Source organism: Eleginops maclovinus, chromosome 22, assembly GCF_036324505.1.
Source record: "Eleginops maclovinus isolate JMC-PN-2008 ecotype Puerto Natales chromosome 22, JC_Emac_rtc_rv5, whole genome shotgun sequence".
NCBI classification, from domain to species: Eukaryota; Metazoa; Chordata; class Actinopteri; order Perciformes; family Eleginopidae; genus Eleginops; species Eleginops maclovinus.
Genome location: NC_086370.1, coordinates 5,375,344 through 5,387,855, shown reverse-complemented (window position 1 = coordinate 5,387,855; position 12,512 = coordinate 5,375,344). Strand labels below are relative to the sequence as shown.

The window sequence follows — 12,512 nt, the reverse complement described above, 5'->3', positions numbered from 1 at the left end:
GCAGCGCCCACAGGTAAGGAGAAAAAAACAGCCCCACCACCTGCAGGACTTTGTGGTGAACAGCCAAACAGGATCAAAAGAGCCGCTGGAAACCTCAGAAGACTATCAGAACCACTGCTATTTCCCTGTAATCAATCGATTAATCAGTGAATTGGACAGGCGGTTTTCCTCTGACAGCTGTCACGTTCTAAAAGGAGCAGCAGCTCTTAACCCAAAACACGAGACATTCTTGGACAAAGATACTCTTTTGCCCATGGCTGAACATTATGGCGTATTGATTGAAAACCTCTCAGCAGAACTTCACCAGTTAAAAAGACTGATTGAGAGGAAAAACCAAAGGGGGGACGTTGTCAGCACCACCCATGATATGCTGGTGCTTTTGAGGCCATACAAGGATGCATTCGTTGACCTGTTCAAGCTTGTCTGTATCTCTATGACACTGCCTGTCACATCAGCTTCATGTGAGAGGAGCTTCTCCTGCTTAAGGCGTTTGAAAACCTACCTGAGGAACAAAAGCGGAGATGCTCGTACCAGCAATCTGGGTGTCCTGGCAATTAGTTCAAGCAGGGCCAAAGCACTTGATGTCGAGGCAGTGATTAACCGCTTTGCAGCCAATCACAACAACAGGCGGATCGTTCTGTTGTGAGTGACCAGTGAGTACACAATTCTTTTTTGACAGATTTTAAAAATGTTACCGGTACTTATTGTTTGCCTCATATTATGTCAACTGTAAGTGTAGTATTTAGCCTGTGTGTCTGTCTGTGTGGTTGTTTCAGCAGTTTCAGTGGAGTCCAGATGAGGAGGAGAGAGGAGTTGAGAGCAGAAGAGAGGAAGACAGCAGTGGAGAGTGAAGGAGAGGAGAACAGAGGAGTTGAGAGAAGAAGACAGAAGTGGAGAGTGAAGGAGAGGAGAACAGAGGAGTTGAGAGAAGAAGACAGAAGTGGAGAGTGAAGGAGAGGAGAACAGAGGAGGAGGAGAGAGGAGTTGAGAGAAGAAGAGAGGGAGACAGCAGTGGAGAGTGAAGGAGAGGAGAACAGAGGAGGAGGAGAGAAGAAGAGAGGAAGACAGCAGGGGAGAGTGAAGGATAGGAGAACAGAGGAGGAGGAGAGAAGAAGAGAGGAAGACAGCAGTGGAGAGTGAAGGAGAGGAGAACAGAGGAGTTGAGAGAAGAAGAGAGGAAGACAGAAGTGGAGAGTGAAGAAGAGGAGATCAGAGGAGTTGAGAGAAGAAGAGATGAAGACAGAAGTGGAGAGTGAAGGAGAGGAGAACAGAGGACGGACGGACTTTACTGATAAATATATTACACACAACGTCAGACAGCTGTAACACAAAAGGAGACAGACTTTATACAATCATGTTTGAGAGCGAGGAGGAAATCCAAATACCTGCCAAGACCTTAAAGAGGGTCATAAATCTGGAAAGGATGAGAGGAGAGGAGAGGATGGGAGAGGAGAGGAGAGGAGAGGAGAGGAGAGGAGAGGAGAGGAGAGGAGAGGAGAGGAGAGAAGAACAGAGGAGTTGAGAAAAGAAGAGAGGAAGACAGAAGTGGAGAGTGGAGGAGAGGAGAACAGAGGAGGAGGAGAGAAGAAGAGAGGAAGACAGCAGTAGAGAGTGAAGGAGAAGAGAACAGAGGAGTTGAGAGAAGAAGACAGAAGTGGAGAGTGAAGGAGAGGAGAACAGAGGAGTTGAGAGAAGAAGACAGAAGTGGAGAGTGAAGGAGAGGAGAACAGAGGAGGAGGAGAGAGGAGTTGAGAGAAGAAGAGAGGAAGACAGCAGTGGAGAGTGAAGGAGAGGAGAACAGAGGAGGAGGAGAGAAGAAGAGAGAGGAAGACAGCAGTGGAGAGTGAAGGAGAGGAGAACAGAAGAGGAGGAGAGAAGAAGAGAGGAAGACAGCATGGAGAGTGAAGGAGAGGAGAACAGAGGAGGAGGAGAGAAGAAGAGAGGAAGACAGCAGTGGAGAGTGAAGGAGAGGAGAACAGAGGAGGAGGAGAGAAGAGAGGAAGACAGCAGTGGAGAGTGAAGGAGAGGAGAACAGAGGAGGAGGAGAGAAGAGAGGAAGACAGCAGTGGAGAGTGAAGGAGAGGAGAACAGAGGAGGAGAGATAGTGAAGATGAGAGGAAGACAGAAGTGGAGAGTGAAGGAGAGGAGAACAGAGGAGGAGGAGAGAAGAAGAGAGGAAGACAGAAGTGGAGAGTGAAGGAGAGGAGAACAGAGGAGTTGAGAGAAGAAGCGAAGAAGACAGCAGTGGAGAGTGAAGGAGAGGAGAACAGAGGAGTTGAGAGAAGAAGAGAGGAAGACAGCAGTGGAGAGTGAAGGAGAGGAGAACAGAGGAGTTGAGAGAAGAAGAAAGGAAGACAGCAGTGGAGAGTTAAGGAGAGGAGAACAGAGGAGTTGAGAGAAGAAGAGAGGAAGACAGCAGTGGAGAGTGAAGGAGAGGAGAACAGAGGAGTTGAGAGAAGAAGAGAGGAAGACAGAAGTGGAGAGTGAAGAAGAGGAGATCAGAGGTGAGACAAAAGATTCAGTGAGTTAAGAGACAGTGGTAAGACTGTGTTGCAATACACACTGCTACAATTCTGTTCCACTAGTAAATCCACAGATGTTCTCTGTGGTGGCTAGGATTTGAATTGTATTCTTGTGCTTGCTTGTTTGTTGATTCATTAAATACAAGTAATTAAATATGCTTGTGTTTGTTGTATATAAACATTTAGTAACGTGCATTTCAATGTAGTGTATTAGCCCGGGAACAGTGGTGTTTGGTGTTCGTTATGTCAGAATTCACTAGCACCTCCTATAAAAAATCAGACCCCCCCATTGCCCCCCCAACAATAATTTTCTGGAGCCGCCCCTGGTGCCGCTCCAGATTTCCTCTTTTAGACAGCGCCAGAGTTTGGTGGCACAGCATACAAAACACACTTGTCTTTCACCATGGTGAAAATACATTCCTCTTCCCATTCCTCATGGAAATTATACGTTTTCGACTTCTTTCTCGGAGCCTCCGCCATGCCAGCTGACAACATTTCCGTCTACTAGCTATCACCTGCTAGTGCCGTATATTGTCATTTTGCGACAGTTAATGTGCCAGTATCCTTCTTTGATCTTATTCGTCAATTTAATGCCGCCTGTTGCGCTGAAAAAATACAACGACTGGATCGGATAAGATAGAGAAAAAAAGGTGCTTGCAAAACTGAACATTAATCAGCCATAATGTATTTGTGTAATTATTGTTCTATTATTTTGGGGATCTACAGGGAATGTTTCAAAGATCTACCAGTCGATCGCGATTGACGGGTTGGCGACCACTGATGTAGAGTCTGTGAGGCGGCACAAAAAAAACTTGTCTCACAATACGACGCACTTGCCAGTGGAGGAATAAAAGGGAATGAACTGAATAGGCAGGAAATAAAAAGCACGTTAGAGACTGGTCCTATAGCTCTTCATTGAGGACAGCATTAAATCAGGTTTAGAGGGGACGGTGTGGGTGTATATTAAAAACACGAGACAGGATTTAATCCAGGATTCAACAGCATTTATTTCAAATGACCCTGTTGTAAAACTTGCAACAGAAAAGAAGGAGCAAACAAAAACGTCTCCATGAAGATAAACATTTTACAATTGAAAGAGTCACCGGACAAAGTGAACAATAATTCCTGGATTTTTTTTTAAATGCGAGGAAACCACTGTTCTGTTTACTGTAGGCACCAGAAAATGTAAACACACTGGAAATAAACCTGGAGGACATTAATGAATATATCTATCACCCAGGGACTGGACAGTGATGGGACCCATCCAGAGTTTTCATACAGGTCCCCTTCTGCAAGGACCGTCCAATCCCGTTGACGGGCTGATCTGATTGGTCATCCAGGTTTATTGCTTATCAGACTAAACTGTGCTTCTTTTGTACTGCACACAACGAAACACCACAAGATGGCAGAGAACATACAGTAAACTCGTCAGACATGAAGGGCGTTTCAGACGTAAATCAAAATAAGACGGATTTTTAGCGAACATGATTAAAGTCCTGTGTTTCTTTGACCCATCCATCAACCCTATGGATAACGTAGCCCAGGAGAAAATGTGTTTCTCCTAATCAATCGACTTTGACAATGCTCTTTTGTTGTATTGGAATGTCATTTTGATGGAGACCAGTTGGCTAGCAGACAGAGAGATCGGTTGACCTGTCAGCAAAAACAAAATCCCAAACTAAGGAACCATTTCTTTTTATTGGAATATTTGGTATGGCCGTCTTATCTCAGTGGAATAATATATTTTGTTAAATGACAGCCAGTTGGTTTTAACTTTCTCAAATCAGTTAGAGTTAGTGGGTAGAAGATAAAAGATTGTTGTTTTTTTTGGCTGTATTGTGACGCAGTTTGTATATGCTTATGAGTTTGGAGAACTTCAATAAGTCCCAGATGGTAGACTTATCGAGGATATATATATATATTTGTTTTCCTATTTAAGAGATCTTGCAACCCTTCTGGCGTGTAGCTTCGAAATCTTAAAGTTAAGAACCACTGCTTAAGCTCTCTAGAAATCATGACGCTGACAACAGTTTTGAGAGCCGACTGCAACAACACACACAAACACACACACTCAGTATGATAAGGACTGGTTTATGCAGTGTGTGTGAGCAGTGCGTAACAGACTCTTTACTGTAGAGCTGATCAGTGGTACACTTGTTGTTTAAGTGGATGTAATGAGACTTTATTTTTGACGGGTGAACATTTCTGATAGGTAAATGGTCTAACAATGACGCAGTGAGACAGTGCAAAATAACATCTACTGTATAAGCAGCTTTAAACCAGTCAAATCCCATTAAGCATCCCCACAGGATGCTCTGAAGTGAACTGGAGGAACTAACCCCCAGATCTTATGGAGAGAACTCATTGAGAGTGGGAGCATCGACCTCTCTCCTATGGCTCTGAGAAAGTGGGAGGTTCACATCATAATCACATGAATACAGTACTGTTTAGACAACTATCTGCTACAACACTCGCCCTACAGAAATGGGGAGGGGGAGTGTTACAATATATAACGCAGAGAGAAGGGCGAGGACATGATCGCTTAGACCTACCACAAGATAGCCATATCTACTGCAGGTATCGACAGACTATTCACTAACTACCCACTTTGGTAATGATATAATATTACTATAATAGACACTTATTGGTCCAGTAGCTTTCTATTTGATTCTGCTGTATTTGTCTCTTTCCCCAGACAACAACAAAGTAAATTCAAAAAGGAAATGGAACAAAGACGAGAAACGACAGCTGCCATTCTTCAACAGATACCTGCCGCAGAGCTCCAGGCTCAGGCCCCGCTGCATGCTGGGACCCATGGTGGAAAAACTTGTGTTTTTCATGTGTGTTAAGCTCAAAAAGCACTTATTTTCACTTCATTATCAATAAGAATGATTTACTGTACTTTACTGCGCATAATATTGATTTATCATGCGTATCATTCATAAACAGATAAGCCCACTGGGTGTACATTAATACACTTTTTAATCTAGGAAACAACACAACCTTAACATTTCCATGAGTGTAACTTATAAAATGAAGTAAGCTAACATTAAGCAGTGACTCATTAACCTTATTGGTTTGCCAACGTTAGCTAGCTACGCTAATATGGTCAGTAAACTAGCATTGACGTTAGCAAAAACGACCGGAAATAATGCAAAAAGCTTAATGTAATAATTTTAGCAAACAAACTCACTTTGAAATTGAAATGTAACTAAAACCTGTGGAATGAAATAACTAACAATAAGCAGCAAATATCTTACTAACCTTATGAGTTTGCTTACATTAGCTTGCCAGGCTAATATGGTCAAAAACTGACATAAACGTTTGCAAAACAGGAACAATTTTAAAAGAATGTAATAACTTTTGCAAAAAATTAAATCTCAACTGTTAGATATTACTGAAACTTATCAAATTAAATATTGTAACCTTAAGGCAGTAACGTATTAACCTTATGCATTAGCTAACATTAGCTAGATATGCTAATAGTATCAAAAAACATTAACGCCAGCAGAACCACAGGGAGACAATGCGGAATCTTAATGCAGGAAACAAATTAAATGAATGACATGAGCATATTAATTGCTTTGCGACTTTAATAAGTTAGCTTTACTGAAATGTTAAGGTTGAATCGTTGACCTCGGTGTTATTAGTGGAGATTGTATTTGGAGCAATAGATGCAGACATCACTTTGGTCTCCAGCCTGGAGCTCTGCAGCTAGACCTTTCTCCTCTTTTCTTTTTTTCTTCTATCTTTACAGGAATCATGGATGTGTGTAAGGTTTTGGGGGGGTATGGAGGTACCCCCACTGTGCGTTTTTTAAATTCTGGGCTGTGAGGAGACGGTGGGTCAGGAGCTTAATTTGCTGCAATTAGACAGCACTCTGTTTCCTCACTCCTTCTCCAGAGCCCCTCTTCATCACTTCCATAGCTGAGTGCTGAGGGTCTGGCCAGAAGCTGGCGGCGCGGCTGCAGGCCAGCCGGCCGCGGGGGGGCCTGACTGTCCACTCACTGCCATGCCTGACATCTGCTGGGTCATCTGAGCAGGGAGAGAAGGAGGAGAGGAAGTCAGTGTTATGATTCATCAGAGCTAAAATAGACAGCTCCTCCCACAGGCACACTCCCCTAACTCCATGCCTCGGCTTTTACCTTCGTGTCTGCTCTTAAATGCTTCCGGCTCTCTCCCCCCCAAACACTCCCCACTTCTCTTTTCACCCCTTTCTGCCTCCTCTGCTCCACTGCTCGTCCCCCTCCTTCCATTCTGCCTTATCTATTATGAATGTGATTTGGTGCAGAGCTACTTGCTTATCTGGTCATCTCAGAGCTGGGGGTGAGATTGTGTGTGTATCTCAGCTGAACCTGGACATACCAGCAACCGAGTACTCGTTCAACAAATGTGTGTGTGGGTAGATATTTATGATCTCTTATCAGCCTCCCTAAATGTCACCACAACAGTTTGGACTGTAAACACAAACCCTGTACAACGACTTGGGTTGGGTATCGGTTGGGTTTTTTCCGATACCGGTGCCTACTCGGTATTTTTGAAACGGTTCCGGTGCCGAAACGGTTCTCGAACCAGTACTTAAAAAAACGAACATGCACACACGTTGTCAAAAAACAATACCCTTTTATTTCCAGGGCCAAATTTAACACAGTATTAACTTAAATCTTTAAACCATATAAATACAAGTATATAGTATACAGTGGAGCAAAAAAGTATTTAGTCAGCCACCAATTGTGCAAGTTCTCCCATTTAAAAAGATGAGAGAGGCCTGTAATTTTCATCATAGGTATACCTCAACTATGAGAGACAGAATGGGGGAAAAAATCCAGGAAATCACATTGTAGGATTTTTAATGAATTTATTTTCAAATGATTGTGGAAAATAAGTATTTGGTCAATAACAAAAGTTCATCTCAATACTTTGTTATATACCCTTTGTTGGCATGACAGAGGTCAAACGTTTTCTGTAAGTCTTCACAAGGTTTCCACACACTGTTGCTGGTATTTTGGCCCATTCCTCCATGCAGATCTCCTCTAAAGCAGTGATGCTTTGGGGCTGTCGCTGGGCAACACGGACTTTCAACTCCCTCCAAAGATTTTCTATGGGGTTGAGATCTGGAGACTGGCTAGGCCACTCCAGGACCTTGAAATGCTTCTTACGAAGCCACTCCTTCGTTGCCCTGGCGGTGTGTTTGGGATCATTGTCATGCTGAAAGACCCAGCCACGCTTCATCTTCAGTGCCCTTGCTGATGGAAGGAGGTTTTCACTCAAAATCTCACGATACATGGCCCCATTCTCTGCAGGTCATTCACTAGGTCCCCCCGTGTGGTTCTGGGATTTTTGCTCACCGTTCTTGTGATCATTTTGACCCCACGGGGTGAGATCTTGCGTGGAGCCCCAGATGGAGGGAGATTAGCAGTGGTCTTGTATGTCTTCCATTTTCTAATAATTGCTCCCACAGTTGATTTCTTCACACCAAGCTGCTTACCTATTGCAGATTCAGTTTTCCCGGCCTGGTGCAGGTCTACAATTTTGTCTCTGGTCTCCTTTGACAGCTCTTTGGTCTTGGCCATAGTGGAGTTTGGAGTATGACTGTTTGAGGTTGTGGACAGGTGTCTTTTATACTGATAACGAGTTCAAAAAGGTGCTATTAATACAGGCAGTGGTTAATTTAAGCCGGATCCTGCCGGAACAGGATCCGGCACCTCTTCATTTTGGCCACCCTGTGTTCCGGCACCTATTTGGGCAGATCCGGTACCTCTCACAAAAAATAAAAATGGTTAAAATGAAATAAAATATACAGATATTAATTTACAAAAAAAAATCCCAAGAATTTCATGTCGTTTATTAAGATTAAGATTTGAAAGAGTCGGAGATCTGTGTTGACGCACTGAAAAGCTGGACCAACGGACAAACGCGTTCACTTTCGAAATTCGCCACATGAGGAGCACTTCGCAGAGAGGAAGAAACTAATTAAATGCAAGCATGTCAAAAAGACAGTTAAATTTACTGTCTTTCTTCAAAAAGAAGGAAGAGGTAATAGACACTTCAAAACGAGTCAGAAAAGCCTCCACAAGCAGCGACGAGGGCAGCTGCAGCGGTCATGTTGATGGTCAAAACCAGGAGGAGGTTAGCGCCGCAACAGCTAGCCAGCTAGCTAACCGACAGCTAGCCAAGCCCGGGCAGGAGGCTGGCACCGTGTCAGCAGCGGGTCAGGTTCACCGCCAGCCGGAGCAGGAGCCAGCTACCGTCGGCCAGGTGGACCACCAACAGCAACCAGTGGGTACCCTGGCATCAACTAGCCCGGTACAACAGCTGGAGCAGGCAAGTGGAACCGCGACATCAGGCTTACAGCAGGAAGAGTCAGTAGGAGAGGAGAGCGTAGAGGAGTGTGGGACGTCCAGCGACAGGTCAGGGATGGGATGCACAACTGCTTGGACAGAAGCTCAGCTAAAAGTGAAGCAGACTTACTATCCCTGGCTTTTTAGGGGAAAATCAGGTTTGGGTTGCACAACGTGTAAGGCGGTGGGGACTTTGGGGGCAGAGAAGACGTCGGGGATGAAACTGGCAAAAGAGTGGGTTTTATGCACAGTAACCTCATCTGCTTCAGATATTATAAAACAGCAACGCGCACTTAGAAAAAAGGTATTTGAACATGCCCGTACCAAGGCTCACCTAGCAGCAGCAAACATTCTCGAAAAGGCAAAAGTGGACACTTTAGGACAATCTATAATTAATAGTCAGTCTGAACAGATGGCCACTACAGCTCGCGTATTTCGCACGGCGTACAAGGAGGCTAAACGCCACCGTCCCGCATATGGCTTCGAACAGGAGATTGATTGCCAAGAATTAAATGGACTCGATATGGGGAGAATTTTACATTCCAATGTTGCATGTGGAAACATACAGAAACATATTTCTGAAGAAATGAAAAGAAAACTGTTTGAAAAAATAGTACAGTGCACTCCCAAAATCAGTGTAATGCTGGATGAGTCAACCAGTTTAAGCAAAAAGAGCTGCTTGATAATATACATTAGGGCTCAGTTGCCCGATATGGACAAGCCTACAAACATTTTTACTGAACTCGTAGAGCTAGATGATCTAACTGCTCAAGGTATTGTCCACAAACTGTTGTCTGCTCTGGAGCGCCTGCATTTGACACAGGATTTTCTCTCTAAGACCCTCATTGGAGTAACTTGTGATGGTGCTTCGGTTATGTTAGGGCGTAAAAGCGGAGTGGCGAGTCGGCTCCAGGCCATGTTTCCCAACATTACTGTGTGGCACTGCTCAGCCCACAGGCTTGAGCTTGCAGTCGCAGACGTAGTGAAAGAGATGGGTGCTATAAATCACTTTAAAATATTGATGGACAAGATATATGCACTGTATAGCACATCTAACAAAAATCGAATGGAGCTGAGAGAGTCAGCTGAGAGCTTGGATGTCCAGCTATGCAAAATAGGTCGTATTTTAGACACTAGATGGGTGGCATCAAGTTTTAGAACCGTTGAAGCAGTGTGGAAGAACTACCCAGCACTTTACAAGCATTTCAAAACTGCATCAGAAGATCCCTCCCGTAACAGTGTCACAAAGCAAACATACAGTGGGCTTGCTATGCGCTTATCTTCGCATGCGTTTGTGAACAATTTAGGCATAATGTGCGATGCATTGCAAGAATTATCTGAGCTCTCAGTCGAGCTTCAAAAACGAGACATTACCATCATTTCAGCACACAAGTCAATTTGTCGGGAAATCAGGGTACTTGAGGCCATGTCGGATCGGCCAGGTCGCTACACTGAACTGAGCCAAAGGGGAATTGAGGAAAACTCTTTCCATGGCATCACGCTGAATGGAGGAAAATCAAGCGACAGATCACTCGACCCCAAGCAGTTTTTTCTAACTGTGGCCAAGAACTTGGAGGACCGTATGTTATCTCAAGGAGGCCGGATGCCAGATAAAACTGGATATAACAAGTTCATTGAGGAGTTGAAGGTGCTTTACGCACAATACTGGCCCGAGGACGCAGGTGCGCTGTATGGAGAGACTGAGGTCGAGTCACTGTGTCAGCGCTTCAACATTGCCAACCCGCGCGCAGTCATACGGGCCTACAGAAGGTACAGAGATTCAGATGGCAAAGACCCCCCCCCGATGAGCTGATGGAGTTACTTGTTGCTGTCAACAGCATTCCAATTGCAAGTGCTGAATGTGAGCGCGGATTTTCACAAATGAACTTGATTTGCACTCCCAACCGTAGCTCTTTGCTCACATCCACCATGTCATCTTTACTCTTCCTAAATCTTGTTGGACCCCCCCTGGCTAAATTCAATCCAGTCCCGTACGTGAGGTCCTGGGTGGCCAAAGGACACAGAACTGCCACAGACACACGCAGTAAAAGTAGAAAAAAAGAGATGGAGGACAATCCGGACATGCTCGTGATGTGGGGTGTTTTAAACAACTAAATATGGTGAGCAAACATACTGTCTATTAATAGGCCGCCGTGCCAATCTTTGAATAATAAATATTGTTTTTACACGTTAAACCTGTTGAGAAATTGATTGCTGGCTGTATACTGAAGTCCCACCTGTGGTGATGTGTTGTTGTTGTGCGTTGTGCGTACTATCCTAAAATAATTGTAAATTATCGTCATAACATTTATACCATGGATACTATTTGAAATCGAGGCTTGTATGTCCCACAGCGTTGCAAGTGGACATTTTCATGTTGTTTTCAGCACCTTTTATGTATACGTTCCGGGACCTGTACGCGTCTCGTCATCCCTGAGCTGTCATGTACTTTGCGTTCCGGCACCTTATGATTTACAAATTAAGCACTGAATACAGGTAACGAGTGGAGGACAGAGGAGCCTCTTAAAGAAGAAGTTACAGGTCTGTGAGAGCCAGAAATCTTGCTTGTTTGTAGGTGACCAAATACTTATTTTACCGAGGAATTTACCAATTAATTCATTAAAAATCCTACAATGTGATTTCCTGGATTTTTTTTCTCATTCTGTCTCTCATAGTTGAGGTATACCTATGATAAAAATTACAGGCCTCTCTCATCTTTTTAAATGGGAGAACTTGCACAATTGGTGCCTGACTAAATGCTTTTTTGCCCCACTGTAAATATAGTAATAAATAAACCAATATAGAGAGTCCCAGCTGGGACTCTCTATATTGGTTTATCTTCTATTTGTCCGACACTGGCTGCTGCTGTTGAAGTGCTTGGCCTTTCGTCACGTAATTTATTAAACACGGTGCATTGATCGGCTTTTAAATAAACTCCATGCACCGTCAGATGTTTCATTAAATTAGAAGTGATACCTCCCTTGCATGCTATTACTTAAGACATGAGTTACATGTCGCAGAATCTGCATCCTTAGATGTGAAATGAAGCCAAACCTTGGAGCGTTTTACTTTCGGCATCTTTATTGATCCTCTCACTCAGTTCTGATCAACAAGTGTGCTGAGTAGCGGCACTGACGTCAGGTTCAACAACCTCAAGTTGACGCCGGAACACCAAGGGGCAGTATAAAAAAAAAAGTCTGGCACCGAAATGAGGCACCGAAATGTTCGTTCTTATTGATCTCATTACTACCGTTTATGTCAGAACCGGTGCCCTATTGGCACCGCGTTTCGGTGCCCAACCCTAATAACGACTGGGTGTATACGGTGTGTGTGTGTGTGTGTGTGTGTGTGTGTGTGTGTGTGTGTGTGTGTGTGTGTGTGTGTGTGTGTGTGTGTGTGTGTGTGTGTGTGTGTGTGTGTGTGTGTGTGTGTGTGTGTGTGTGTGTGTGTGTGTGTGTGAGTGAGTGAGTGAGTGAGTGAGTGAGTGAGTGAGTGAGTGAGTGTGTGTGTGTGTGTGTGTGTGTGTGTGTGTGTGTGTGTGTGAGAGCAGCTTATACAACTTCTTGGACAGATGTATTGACAGAGTGTTGGTCCATCATAAAAACAGCTGTTGATCTTTAGGTTTACACTTCGGGCATATTTAATTGAT

General features: G+C 44.1%; 1 protein-coding gene across 3 annotated transcripts in view; it reads right to left on the bottom strand.

The window, feature by feature from the left end:
• Nucleotides 1–3,517: 3,517 nt before the first annotated feature.
• LOC134858657 (stromal membrane-associated protein 1-like) overlaps nt 3,518–12,512 on the bottom strand; it is a 106,789-nt gene continuing 97,794 nt past the window's right edge. For all 3 annotated transcript variants that reach the window (XM_063874652.1, XM_063874653.1, XM_063874654.1), the window contains one exon: nt 3,518–6,557. In XM_063874652.1, the coding sequence (XP_063730722.1) occupies nt 6,438–6,557 (120 nt within the window). In that variant the 3' untranslated portion in view covers nt 3,518–6,437. The remainder of the gene's footprint in view (nt 6,558–12,512) is intronic.